This window comes from Podarcis liolepis (assembly GCF_965112155.1).
Source record: "Podarcis liolepis genome assembly, chromosome: 5".
Lineage (NCBI taxonomy): Eukaryota > Metazoa > Chordata > Lepidosauria > Squamata > Lacertidae > Podarcis > Podarcis liolepis.
The window spans coordinates 38,588,963-38,603,959 of record NC_139556.1 but is presented as its reverse complement, the minus strand read 5'-3'; the positions used below and the strand labels follow the sequence as shown (position 1 = coordinate 38,603,959).

The following is a 14,997-nucleotide window of genomic DNA, read 5'->3' as shown; positions in this document are numbered from 1 at the left end:
ATATTCCCGAATTTTGAGTTTTGGATTGACAAATCAATTTTCTTTTTCCGCCAGCGAAAGAAGAAAGATTTCATGATTATTTGTTTTGTTTTCCTGAATTAGTGTGATCCCATTCAATGAAGAATTAACTCAATCTTTTTTTAATCCATGCCTCCTTTTCTCTGCTATACAAATCTCATGCTCCTCTTCAAACGAGGCTCCTTTATTTCATTTGAACTTCTAAAGAATTTAAATATCATGGAAGCACTCATATCCTCCTTCCCTTTAGATCCTCATACACTCCTCATTGCGAGACACTGGATTACAAGAACAGAAGTCATACACTTTGTAGCCAATCCACTATTTGATGACACCAACAAAAGCGTGAGGTGAGCAGAAGATCAACTGAATGTATATAAACCAGTGATCAGGAAGGAACCTGATTGCTATTTTCTTGCACCATTTATTTTTTGTTCAATCTTATCAGCAGTGGCACGAAAGCGAAGATCTCTCAGTGTGGTGATCAAAGTCTTATAAGCATCTTTCATCCCATGTTCTTGGTACCAACATTCCAACAGCTTTATTTTCTGCTCAGCACCATCATTTGGATTATCATTTATGATCACATCTATGCGACTGGGCTTCACATTCAGTCTCCGAACAAAAGCCTTGACTTCTGACTGCCGCATCTCCTCTGCAATAACAGGAATGTGAGGGAGCAGATCAATATCTAGAAAGAAAAAATGGGGGAAATGTTACACACCATCCAAATCTCCAAGCAGAGAGAGAATCGAGGGGTTCCAGGTGCTTCCCAGGGTTGGCTTCCTTGGAATGAAGGTCAGGTGTCTTTAGGATATATGGTTTTATTTATGCATATATACAACCTTGTCATAATATGGAGGGGCTCACAGCATTATTGACCCCAAAGGTCTTCCTTCTTCATTCATCACAGATTTGGATCCAGCACAGAGCAAGCATGTTCCAGCTCCCAGCCTGCTTCTAGCTTAGCTCACACCCAACTGTCCCCCTATCTCTCTCCTACATAGCAGCTAGGTGAGGGGGGTGGAAAAAAGGCTCGTGAATTAGTCAGGAGGGCACCACAACATTTTTTGTTCTTGCAACCTAGTTCATTCTTTTGGGTTGCTGTTGAGGACATTTAATTGGCCAGAGAAGCTCATTGTCTTGCAAAGAACCTTGTCCAATGAGTTCAGCAACAGATTTTGGCCTTCACTGTGTGTGGGGACCCAAGAATTAGAAGGTACTCAGGTAACACCCAGACTGACCCCCTAAACCCACAACAACATATTATCTGCATAAACAGGTAACTCGCAGCTTATGCACATTTAACTTGCACTCATTCATCTTTAAGTGTTTACCAAAAAAATTGTGTTTGTTTGTTTGCTTTTTTTAAAAAAAAAAAAGTAGGGAGAAAGGGGGCAGGTTCTGGGGGGAAAGACTTTGTCAATCCCACCTGCCATTGAACCTAATGTGTTTTGACTATACTTGATTTTGGCTTTACATGCTATCCCCAGAATGTAACCCCCGCATAAATTGAGAGTTGCCTGTTTAATATTTTCCTCAATTTTACTGTCATTTATATATATGACGCCTATGTAAAGCCATAAATATGTCATTCCAAGGAGGTACTGTCTTCTCATGTGACTGCTCCACCTCCATTTTTACACAGCTTGGTAGTGAGTTAAAGGTAAAGGGACCCCTGACTGTTAGGTCCAGTCATGGACGACTCTGGAGTTGCGGTGCTCATCTCGCTTTACTGGCCGAGGGAGCTGGCGTACAGCTTCCGGGTCATGTGGCCAGCATGACTAAGCCGCTTCTGGCGAACCAGAGCAGCGCACGGAAATGCTGTTTACCTTCCTGCCAGAGCGGTACCTATTTATCTACTTGCACTTTCGAACTGCTAGGTTAGCAGGAGCAGGGACCGAGCAACGGGAGCTCATCCCACCGCGGGGATTCGAACTTTCTCAGCGGCAAGCCCTAGGCTCTGTGGTTAAGACCACAGTGCCACCCATGTCGTATAGTGAGTTACACTTGCTTAAAAGTGTCCCTATAACAAGAATGCTTTCTCCAAGGCGATACATTTTTTTCCCTCTTGCGGAAGTGTGTGCTTTCAAAGCAAACAACTACCTTTCTAAAACCTGGGTTGATTCAGCAATGCTATTCATCCCCCCCCCCCAAGAAAGAAAGAAAGAAAGAAGGGGGGGAGATGGTTACATATGTCTACCATGCGACATCTAGCTCACTTATTAAAATTTTACATGACTTTTATTATTAATTTAATCAAAGTGAGATGAGAGAAAAGCTGACAAGGGTGCTATAGAAAATTTCATAGAAGCTCCCTAGACAGCTTTACAAATGAAAAAGAAAGCAATCAAGTGACCAAAAAATAGCAAGACATGTAAACCTGTCTCACTAGAATCCATATCTAAATATGTAATACTAAATCCTGGCCGACAGTGAGTGGGCTTCATAGAGAAGGGAAGCCAGTGCCGCATCAACAGTCCTGGCACTTGTGCTGATCGGTTGGAAAAATGTCATTGGCTACCCCAGTTCCCAGATTGGGCCACTTCCTATCATGTGATGGCAACAGAGTCCAGACAGGGTCCATTGCTGGCCCTATTGCACTCCACCCATCAGGCTTCAGCGAATCCGATCTCTCCCCCTCACGCCAGACTGCCAGTAATAGATAGATAATAAGTTCTTACCAATGTCTTTTATTCATTGTTCACAGAGAGAAGCTTAGAAATGTTGCCTCTTGGGGTAATGGCATTGCTCGAAATAATCTCCTCCTCCCTTCCCTTCTTAATCGTCAACAGCACCACCCCCTTTATGGTGGCTGCTTACGACCATTTGCCTCTTAGCTTTCTGCTCTCCCACTTTCACTGCTCGCTGGGTTCTGGGAGAAGGTGGGTCTGGAATGCTTTCTAATGATAACGTGCCAGCCAGCTGCTCTGGCTCTGCTCCTCCCCCCCCCTCATTATTTCTCATCTTTGTCCCTCTTCTATCTCTGAGCCGTGACCTTCTGCAAACCACTGTTGTAAATCAATACTGTCTTCCTCTTCTCTGGAAGGTTCAGAAGGAGGGGGAGGCGGTCTCCAGCATTCCTCCTCAGTCCAGTCCCTGACAACCACTGAACTGTCCAGTTCTAAAAAGAATGGTCTTATCCATATAGTGGAAGACCATTAGAGAGCCCCTGCTTTCCTCTTCTCTCTGGAGTTCCATAAATGATGACTACCAATAAGGTCCTCTACCTATTCCTGACAATGTAGATGAAACACATAGGAGGCCTTATTGCAGGTTTGCCTGTAAGGGGTCCTTCAGATAAACTTGTCCCAAATGATAAAGAGCTTTAAAGATCACCACAGCACTTTGAATTAGGTCCAGAAACAATTGGAAACCAGTGCAGTTCCTAACATGCTCCTAAGAAGGCAGCTCCAGTTTATAATTTAGCTGCCACATTCGGAACCAGCTGACGTTTCCAGACTCTGCTAAAAGTAGAGCATACTGCAAAAGTCTGTGCTGTAACTAAGATGATACCATGGCGAAATCTGTGCTATACAGGCAGTGGCGGAGCAAGCCGATCGGGCGCCTGGGGCTGCGTGTGCCCTGCACCCAGGGGCGGGGCCAGCCACCCACAAGACAGGACGAGCCAGGACAGAACACTCCGTGAGGCCTCCGGAATCTGCCTGCCTCCTCCCACATAGTCGCCCTACAGCTGGGAGGAAGGCAGCGGGCGGACCGTTTGGGGCAGACGGAGCCAGCGGATGCCCAAGCTGCTGTGTCACTCCCTGGAGAGACGCTTGGCTCAGGCATGCTGCAGGCCCCGCTGTGAGTGCCACCCGGCGTTTTGTCACACCCCCCCATCAGTGGTGACACCCGGGGCATCCTGCCCCCACAGCACTCCCTTCCTCCACCCCTGTATACAGGCCAACATGCCTATGCCCTTTTAAAATGTGGGGGGGGGTTATTTGGGGGGGGTTATTGGGTTGTTTTTATTTTGATTATGTATTTTGTGCTTTTATATTTTGATTTTATTCTGTGAACCACTCTGAGACCTCCGGGTATAGGGCAGTATATAAATTCAATAAACAACAACAACAACAACAATAATAATAATTAATAATGAAATCATCATATATATATTTCATACCTGGATAACGGAGAGGCTCCATTTCCTCTAAGGGCAGCTTACAACATATATAAAAAAACAAAACATTGAACATTAAAAACTGTTACGGCTAAAAATTGGCCGCTGTTTCTTTAATGCTAAAAGAACTAAGTCAGCATGTGTCAGCGGCCTACAATGACTTATGCAACCTTTCACCAAATTGTACTTGTATATATAGAGTGGTCAATGTTAGTGTGGTGTTGGGTTGGTTGGATGGTAGAAAGCTGGTTGTGTTTGATGTGTGTAAAGCTGTCAATCGTGGTTGGAGGAGACTTTTTAAGAATAAAAACAGCATTCTGCAAAGTACTCTTTCTTAAGGACTCTTTGTGCCAACTAAGGTCTGAACACTAGGTAAAAGAGTAAAAAGGAGGTCAGAATTTTTTCTTTTTTCAAACACTGTCAAAAACAAAATATCCTATACAAGCAACAAACCAATAAATCAATAGAAACCACTAACTACAACAACAATAAACAGTGCTACTGGAAAGAATCGCCCCCCCCCCGACCCAAATTAATGTAATTAATTTGGGTCGGGGGGAACTAAACATTTAACCAACACCAACCTGACAAAAACGAAACAGAGGAACCAAAATTAAAACTGTTTAAAACATTTTAGAACATTTTAGCCATTTGTCCCAACCCAAGAATTGTTCCAGCAATGTTCCAGTGGCCTCCCAGGAGCCTCTTTTAGCTGTTCAGCATGAGACTGGGTCCCACCCCCTAGGCCAGGTGCAAGGCCCCTTGTAGCAGGGACACAAGACCAGGCACCTTGTGTCTTATTGATACATCATCTAACACAGGAATAGCCAATGTAGTACCCTCCTTTCAGTCCCAACAAACACGACAAAATGGTCAGGGATGATGGGAATTGTAGTCCAGGAACACCTGGGGAACACCACATTGGCAAGGCCCTCATCTAACTAACACAAGGTTACTCATGGCATTTAAATACCATTGACTTCAATGTGATCTAAAGAAGCAATTAAATACATCTATGGCCAAATGATGCACAAAGGTCTATCTGATTGTTCCATCTTCTAATTAGATTAATAGTCAGTTTGTGATGAGGTTTGCAAAAACGCATGCATGCTTATCGAGCCCATGAACAAGGATTATTACAGGACAAACTGTACCTGGCGCATTATGTAATATATGGTTATGTTAATATCTTCCTTTATACTGATGTCAGACTCTCTTCATTTCAGTGCTTGTATGAACTTTACTATCATTATTTAGATCTGAAGTATGCCTTCAGGTTGGGTAAAAGTGTGGGGGGGGGGAGGGATAATAATAATAATAATAATAATAATAATAATAATAATAATAATAATTTATTTAAATGCCACCCATCTGACTGGGTTACCAATAACCCAGTCTTCCAATAAATTAAAACATAGTAAGACACAGTTCAGTTCATTATTTTTTTGTTTTCAATACGCAACTCAATGTACATTTTATTTTATTTTTTGCAACTAACTATAAAACTCAATTAAAATAAGAATGTGAAAAAGACACACACATATCTAGATCAAAGGACTTTGTTATGTGGCCAGCTGTAATATGCTTTGAATTTACTGTATAACCAGGGATCTGATTTTGGTCTAGGCCAGTTTGGCTATTTCATCATTGCCTGCACATAATAGGTGTCCCAAAGATACGCAAAACTATTTTTCATCTAAGGAAAAACATTGCCCCCTGTTTTCTTTCTTACAATATTCCTTGGGTTATGTTTATATATTTATTTCATAAAATTTATATACCATTTTATTGTAAATGCCATGCACTGTATTCAAAGTAAGAAAGGATACTCACCATTCCGTTTGGCTCCTCTTTGACATTGTACTCTGCGGTTTTCTTCTTTTTACGCACTGCAGCCACACAGAAAAGAACTATGGTTTGTTTGTTTTACTACATTCATAAAACAACAGGAGTAGCAATAGGAAGGAACATAGAATTCTACATCACTGGCTAGAAGCACCCATTAGGGCTGTGAACCAGATTTGACCAAAGTCCATATCCCAAATTGCATCGGGCTTATTTGGGTGGATCAAGGTTTGGGCTGGATTGCGATGAGACAGTGCCAGATTGTCTCGAGTTGGGTTGGCCCACCTGCAGTGATCTGAGATGGTCAAAAGGTAGGGGGAGTGATGGATTACAGGGGGAAAGAAGGTGAGATAGGCAACCCCTGAAAACAATAGCATGAGGCTGTCTGCAAAAGGGCTTTCAAACAGCCCTGCACTGGGCTGTTCCCAGTAGCCTGCTTCCATCAGGTGAACAGGTCCGTGCAGCCAAATTGAGCAGTACTGAACCCTCTGCTCACCAGATGAGTGGCTAGTTGGATCCTGATTGCTGCAGAGATCTGTAGTCATGTGGGGACAGGGTGGGAGGTGAGGTGACACAGCACCTCCTTCTCGCACCCCCTCCTGACTGTATGCTTAATCAGGGTTTTAAAACCTCGATTAAACAAGTTGTTGGGTGGAGTTTAAAAGCCCATTTCCTGAAGTACAGTGGTGCCCCGCAAGACAAATGCCTCGCAGGACGGAAAACTCGCTAGACGAAAGAGTTTTCCGTTTTGGAGGTGCTTCGCAAAACGAATTTCCTATGCGCTTGCTTCGCATCAGCAGATAAGCCGCTAAAAGCCGCTAATAGCGCTAATAGCGCTAATCCGCTAATCTGTCAATGGGCTTGCTTCACAAGACGAAAAAACCGCTAGACGAAGAGAATCACAGAACGGATTCTTTTCGTCTTGCGAGGCACCACTGTACAAAGACTACACTTCCTGCTAGCCCCATCCACCCTTGGATTCAAGCTGGGGACAAAAAAACAGATTGATGGAATACCAGCTCAGAACTAAATCATGTAGAATTTAATGGTGCTTACTCCCAGGTAAGAGGGGTTAGGCTTGCTACCATAGTTCTCTAGAAGTACGTTCACATGAACCTTGAGACAATCTCTCAAACTTTTCTTAAATGTGGCTGGGCATGAAAAGACCCATGTCTATGCTACATAAGCCTTAAGTACAACCCTCAAGCATGCATTGCAGGTTGTGGAATATTTTAGAACATAAATAAGGTAGTTTAAAGGTGCATCAACGTACCATACCACATTATGAGAATCGCCGCCACAACGACTATGATGACTACAATGGGTGCAACAATTGAAGCTGTTTTATCTTGTACAATCTCTGTTAAGTAGAACATTGCAAAGTTTCATACAGAATATGCAGATACTTTTCACCAATAAGCATTTTAGACTTATATGGCTCACATGGCAGGTCTCTGCTTCATGAGGCTCAGCTTTGACACAAAGCCATTTTATGGGTAGAATGAACAAATGAAATCCAGCCCCACCACACTCAGTACAAAATGCAAACATCCCCTTAAATATAGTCAGGTTGAAAACAACTGACAGCCCATTCACACAACTGTTTGTTTCACTCTGTGGCTGTTGAGTTTTTGAGCAATCGATGCCGACTTTCACTTCCCACCCACCCCAAGGCAGAGTAGTGAGCGCTGTATGTAGGAGAGGTCTCAACCCCACTCCAACCAGTGACCAGTGATAGGATGGCCAAAGTTTGGCTGACTGAAAACTGAAGTTGTCATGCATCTGAAACAGCAGACCGAAAGCCAACTCTTCTTTTGTAATCATTCCCTTGTTTAAGGTATATTTCAGAGCTAAGTCAAAGATCCCAACAGTTACCTGTTCTGTCACATCTGGTGTTATTGGTTTGGGTGCATTTTTCTAGAATTTTACCACCTTTACACCTGTGAATAAATTATTTGAAAACAATGGAAAGATTAGGTCATCTGTCAAGGGAACAGAGCAAAATAGTCAATTTCCTCAAGTTATTGCTTTTTGAGTTTCTTATTATGATATAGGAATTTTGAAGTTCCTTTTGGAGGAATGTATCCTCCAATGACATTGTCAAGCTGGACCTCCCAGAAGCTGCAGTCTAGATCTTTTGACTTTTCAGCTCAGAGTCTCTGATATCAATAGCCAGAGCTGGAAGCTAGAACTTTATGTGAAACAAATAGAAGGCACTGTTCCACAGGCTAGGCCAAGGATATGGAATCAGTAGCTCTCCAGGTGCTGTCGGGACTCCAACTGCCATCAGCCCCTGCCAGCATAGACAATAGCCAGGAACGATGGGAGTTGAAATCCAACATCTGGAAAGCCACTGATTTCCCATCCTTGAACTATGCAAAAGCAAAAGAGTGGGCTCTTGGTATTTATATACCATGCCTGGAGTACCCAATACTTATTGCTAATGATGCACACCCTTATTCCATTCTGCTCCAGAAAACAACTTTGAAGCATAAGCACATGCACTCCTCAGTAGCTTTCTAGGCTAGGTTCAGGTCCCTGTTTAGGTGAAACTTAGAGTCCATTACGGAGAAGCTGGAAAGTGTGGTTATGGTTGTACATCGTCCCTCACCATTGGCCAAGCTTCAGATTATGCTCCACTCCAAAACACACCCAGAGAATGGTTGGAAACACATGGAAGAAGAGCAATGATGCCACCTAGTGTTTGGAAATTATTGTGCATTCTCTTCCTTCTGGATTTACTTATTTTATGGTAGTCCATAATGAGTAGCCTGTGATTTGGACAAAGTTTCAAATCAGACCATCGAGGGTTGCATTCCTATGAATACAGAGCAGGGGTGCAAAATCTGTGGCTCCCTAGAGGTTGATGGTTTGCATTGCTCAAATTCGGGGATCTGTATCTTTTATGGGAAAGTGCATACGAAAAATGCAGATTTTATGGGGGAAATACATAAAAACAACTATTTTGAAGGGGAAAATGTGATGTGCAAAGGGTGTGTTTCAAGAGCAGTGCCTAGAAAATTATACAAAAATGCATATTTAAGGAGCAGTGTTGTAAACTGTACAAAATGTGCACTGCAGGGAATATCGCATACAAAACTGTGTTCAATTTAAAGGATTCGTGCATCCCTAGTCCAGTGTTTTTCAACCACTGTTCCGCGGCACACTAGTGTGCCGCGAGATGTTGCCTGGTGTGCCGTGGGAAAAATTGAAAAATTCGAAAGATTTAAAAAAAAAGTATTTTATAATTTTTCACATTTCTGTTTACTTACTATTTCATAATAAAGTAATTATAAAATACTTTCTTTGTGTTTATTTGATTCCTATTCAAGAGAATTACTTTATATATAGTCAATATAGGCACAGAGTTAATTTTTTTTAACATTTTCTAATGGTGGTGTGCCTCGTGATTTTTTTTCATGAAACAAGTGTGCCTTTGCCCAAAAAAGGTTGAAAAACACTGCCCTAGTCAACCCTATCTCATCAAAGCAATAGATGTTTAGAACTATGGGGTGGATACTGTATATTTCCGAGACCACATATATTGGGAGCAGGTTCAGAGGTTCAAATGCAAGATCTACAATTCAAAAATGCTTTAGATCCTGTCTCCGGTCCCTGTTTTTCATTCAAATTGCCCTTTAGTCAGTAACTGTGCAGGAGACTTACTCATCGCATGGATCACAGTGGCGGCATGGTTCAGAAGAATTGCAGAAGTAGCCAGACCTACATCTACATTTTATGTTCTGGTGGATGGTACAGTTCTTTTCAACTTCAAAACCTAAAATAAATAGAAACATTTTATTAAAATGTGTGTGTGTGTGTGTGTGTGTGTGTGTGTGTGTGCGTGTGTGTATATATATATATATATATATATATATATATATATATATATATATGAATGAACTGGTTCTTTTTATAGTGGGCAGGTTTTGAAGACTCAGATGAATTGGACTGAATCTGAAGAGAAACAAAGCTGATTCCTGAAGGACTGTCACAAAAAAGAGGTCCATTGGGATTGTTGTGTTAGGTTTCCTGGTTATAATGCTAGTACTTCTTCCCCAGTTTCTAATGTTCTGTTTACACTGCATTACCTATTGTGTTATGCCACCAAGGTGTGCTAAATTTCTTTCACACTAGTGGACTTTATCAGACTTGCTGCTACCCTCCCATCTTTCATGTGTATGTGCGCTTCTGTTCCTCCATGGAAATAGCAGGGAACAACTGCATGCTGGCCTACAGCCCAATGATTTTCTGGAGAACATTAGGAGACACTTCTTAATGGTAAGGACAAGTCAACAAAGCAACCAAGTACTGGTGGTCTTCAAGCAGAGGCTGGACAGCCATCTGTTAGGGGCTGCTATAGCCTTGTATTCCCTGCAAAGAAACAGATGATTGGCAAGGCCCCTTCAGCTCTGTGATTCTAAGTGTTCTTGAAGTTCAATGAAAAGCCAAAGGCTTGATCATATATTTAAGAGTCTTCAGTTGATGAAAATCAGGATATAACTTCTATATTGCACCCATTGTGTTCTATTTTGTTCCATGTGTCTACATGTCTTCACCACAGCAGCACATAATGTTTGCTGTTTTAATAAATAAGAGTCCTCTTCTGTTATTTGGTTCCCATCCCCTAGAGCAGTGTTTCCCAAACGTTTTTGGGCAACGGCACACCTGCTTACCGGAAAAAAATCTCGCGGCACACCACCATTAAAGCCCCGCCCCGTGACGTCAGCGCGCAGCGTCACGCGGGGGGGGACGCACAAAAGTGAACGTTTTTTCCCTTCCCCTTGCCGGGGTGGGAGGAGGCAGCAGAGCGAGGGCAGCTGAGGCGGCGGCGGCGATAGCGGGCGGAGGAGGAGCCGTCGCCGGGAGTTGCTGCTGCTGCTGTTGCTGCTGCTGCCCGGACATGCCGGCCTCCTCCTCCTCCGCTGTCTCGCGCTCCTCCCTTTTGCGCGAGCTGCCCCGCCGCTCGGCACCACCACCGCGGAGCCGCCCCCGGCTCGACGCGGATCCTCGCCGCCGCCGCCGCCTCTCGCCGCCCGACTCGCCCGCCTCCCTCCCACGGCACACCAGCCGGTGTCTCACGGCACAGTAGTGTGCCGCGGCACACCGGTTGGGAAACACTGCCCTAGAGGCCAGTGTGTGCAATGGCTGCCACCACCACCCTACCCAGCATGCAATCTGATGCATATACGGAGGAACATTTGTAGGGAGACAAGAAGCCTTTTCTCTGTGTTGCACATGCTAGGCTTTCTGCAAAGACATGCACTTAAAACATTTCTCTCTAATGCAATACGCATCACAACCAATAGTTCTAGATTGCAAACATACCATGCTGCGTGTCACAGTGACCACATCGCAGACATTTGGGGCGATAATTGTAGTTATCCATATACTCTTCCCCATCTATGCATTTTTCACAAGAAGTTGTAGGATTGTCCTTTGTGCAACCTTCCCGTTTAGCAAAGGAACCTATTTTAAAAAAAACAAAAAAGCAGTTTAAACATTAAGATGGTGTGATTCACTTGAATGTCTCAGATTTCCTGAATCACTTTGTCTTGTTCAGCACCACCTAAGTGCCAAATCATTGCAGGAACAATGCTAACCAGATAGTGATTAGGTTAAACAGGTATCCATTTCCAAACTATTTAATAATGTGACTTAAGTGGAGCTTGACAGAGTAATATTCAAACGCTTTCCTTTTAAGTAACCTTATGAGAATGACACATGAAATGTGATGGTGATGGCAACAGAGGCCAGAGTTAGCACACTTATCTCGGCTGTAATAATAATAATAATAATAATAATAATAATAATAATAATAATTTTATTATTTATACCCCACCCATCTGGCTGGGTTTCCCTAGCCACTCCCTCATGGGGACTAGAATGCCTGCACAGGGCTTCAATGTGTTTCCCCATCTGTATTCTGCTCTAACTGGATGAGAGAGAGAGGGAGCATCAGTCTGGTTGCCTTGGCAATGAGAACCTAATTAATTTCCCTCTAACATTTACTGCCTTGCAATCAGGTTCATGCAAAAACAAAGTATAAAGCTGCCTGGAGAGGCTGAGTGGTGAGCATGTTCCTAAAATGCACCCGTGTTTCAGCTCTCCACTATTGAAAATGGAAATGCTTCTCAGTTATCTTACAATCATACCTACCGGGCTTACAACTATCACAGCAAAGATCTTGAAACAGATATTGTGTATCATTCCGACACCCGATAACATTCCGCTTAAAAATACTTTTCACTGGCCCAGGTTTCTTATGTGCTCTGGGCGTCATAGACATAGACACTTTCTCATGCAATGGTCCAGGAGTAATAAAATCAAATGCCTATATGAGAGAGAGAGAGAGAGAGAGAGAGAGAGAGAGAGAGAGAGAGAGAGAGAGAGAATATATAAATATTACATTTCAATGCATTATGGCATTTTCCGAAAAGACAATAGTTCTCTTTGGATTCTGATAGGCAATAAAGACAACCAAATTGCTCCTTGTCAAGTTTTATTCATATGAAAATAAAGAACAAAGCAGATATACTCTGATGACAGAAGGGTGCACAGAAGGGACTGGAAGTTCTGAGTTTGTGGGGGGAGGCTTCCTTGTGGGTAATTTTGAGAATCACTCTTGGCTACTGGTGTGACCCCAAGGAAGATGTAAGCACCCCAAGGACATAGCTTACGTTTTCCTTTCTGTGAGGAAAAATAGAAGAAGAAGCTGTTGGGGTGTTGTAGGCCCTTCCCCATCTGGAAACCAGAGTACTCTCAGCTGTGGCTCCTTTGGTGTTTTTAAGGGCATGCTGTGTCTTAAATGTTATTTTATAGCATAGTAACCTGTCTGGTATTATATTGAGTGTTCTTTCTTTGCAAGTTAATGTTGCCATTTCATTAAAAATCTATCTACCATCAGCCCCAGGCAACATGACCAGGGACCAAGGGAGTTCTCCCCTCCTGAGCAGAGTAGTGAAGGAAGCAAAGGAATCCTGCACCTTTTACAATCATCCCTGATTACGCAGTTAAGAAGGCAGGAATTTCCGTCCCGGCCTGTCCTTGTCACAATCAGTGCAGCTTCTGTGCCACTGCAGTTTAAATTCTGCCAGATACAGTGTTAGAAATCTAGTGCACCTGGCATGCTTCCATACCTCCCCCAAAACAAGATTTCCTGTTTCTGTTATCTCTTGAGCTTATCTGTAGCAAAACTACTACATAATGCTTACTACAATAATAAGAAACTGATAATAATATGCTGCATTTTACTAAGGTGAGTGAAACAACAGAATTTCTAATCTTCATCATGTTCAGGGCAAATTCACACGATAGAGTCCAGCTGAGACTACCCTCCTTCAAATTGCTAAAGATGAGAAATTTGCATCTTTAAACGGTTCCTCAAGTGAAATGTGTCCATGTGTCTAGAAAGTTAGCATGACAGGAAGATCTAGAATCTTGCCCCTAATGCGCTAGTTTAAAAGAAAAATGGGGAAAAAGACAGGGACTTTTTCTACAGAACAGAGCACATAAAAATACCATATCTAGCATGAGGTGGTGGTCCACAGGATGGAAAATTCTGTTATATTATTCTATTACATGAATACAATAACACTTAATGACTCATAGGTACTTTCTTACTGACTTGAGCTCAACGGCATATGCCTAGACTTGACAGTTACCACGTATCATCTCCCTCTTTCCTTCAAGTTTTTCTTGGGACTTCCCTTTGATTAATTTGTAAAGTAAAATAACTCAGTCAACCATAGATATTAAAGTGCACCGTGCTAAGAGCGAGAGATTTGTTGCTTCTCTGAAATATATTTGTGAATAATACATTCAGGAAGAAAGCTGAAGTCCCAACCAGTTGACAACAATGACCAACTTCCTATTGACACAACTCAGCATTGCATTATAATAAACTAAGTATCCAAAGATTTTAACTTACCTAACCTAGTCGTTTGAGGGAAGGAAAAAACCACCATCATGTGCTGGTGATAGTTGCATAGCCAGATAAGAAAAGGAATTTACTGTACAGGCTGCATCCAATAGTTTATGAATTAATGCTTTTAATTTGTGTTTTTTTAAAAAAAAAGGCTTTAATAATCTTTATTGAGGTGCAAGCTTCTCAAAGTACCTTCTTTTCCGCTACACAAGAGAAAAACAAACTGTTTCTGGGTCAGCTAACCATACTGTTCAAAACACTAAACAAAACCAATCATTTGGGATACTGTTTCAAACCCTGCCACTCTCTGACTACCGTTTCTCATGCAGCCTTCCTTCAGAACTGTTGGCAAAAACTCTCAAAACAACAGACTGACAGAATGCTTCTGAATAAGAATGTTGTGGCTAGTAACAGGTATTTCAATGATTACAGGGAGGTGATATGTGGGGAAAAAATAATACTTACCAGACACAGGGTTAAGAGGCAGAGAACAAGTTTCTTGGCCATGTTGTTTCGCCAGCGCATGTAAAAAGAAAATGAAAGGAGAGCACTTCTGAGAAACTCCCTCCCCCTTATAGTCAGCAATGTAAACACGGCTTGACAGGCCGGTGACACACTCTGCTTTGGAGAGCTCATGCTATTTCAAGATAAGGAAACACCCTTCTGTGAACAGCTCAAGTCAAACGAACTTTGTCATGTCATTCTTGCAGTGAGCCAAAGGAATCTTTAAAGCATTTGCTGTTACTTGTGTCTTTGCCACTAGGTGTCCTGACACCTCAACTGCCAAACAAGTGACCATTATGGTAGAAAGAACAAGGCTTTTTGAAAGCTCCTTTATTCTGGGTGTGCGGTTGCACTGTGCGCAAGGTGCACAAAATAGTGTCTCCAGCTTGCAAATGCGTACAAAGGCCCTCAAAGGTTTCCTGTTTAGGAATAAGAATTTGTACAGCTTGAGATGCAGCGCACACTGAGCATCTTTCCCCCACAAAGGTTCTCTCTGGTTCAGAATGCAAAATATTGTTATGAGTTTGGGGGAGTGGTCAGTCTGGATGATTCCTTATACCCTTCCAAACCTGTGATC

General features: G+C 42.6%; 1 protein-coding gene across 2 annotated transcripts; it reads right to left on the bottom strand.

Annotated features, from left to right (window-relative positions):
* Positions 1 to 422: 422 nt before the first annotated feature.
* FAS (Fas cell surface death receptor) lies at positions 423 to 14,538 on the bottom strand. Of its 2 annotated transcripts, XM_083503184.1 has the most exons (9): positions 14,382 to 14,538; positions 12,149 to 12,323; positions 11,318 to 11,458; positions 9,656 to 9,767; positions 7,865 to 7,929; positions 7,263 to 7,349; positions 5,978 to 6,033; positions 4,148 to 4,184; positions 423 to 709 (listed from the first exon to the last, which is right to left on the bottom strand). In XM_083503184.1, exons 1-9 carry the CDS (start codon positions 14,439 to 14,441, stop codon positions 426 to 428), a joined length of 1,017 nt encoding a protein of 338 aa, XP_083359310.1. In that variant the 5' UTR covers positions 14,442 to 14,538; the 3' UTR covers positions 423 to 425. The 2 variants fall into 2 exon arrangements, with proteins under 2 accessions (XP_083359310.1, XP_083359311.1); XM_083503185.1 differs by lacking the exon at positions 7,263 to 7,349.
* Between the last annotated feature and the right edge of the window lie 459 nt (positions 14,539 to 14,997).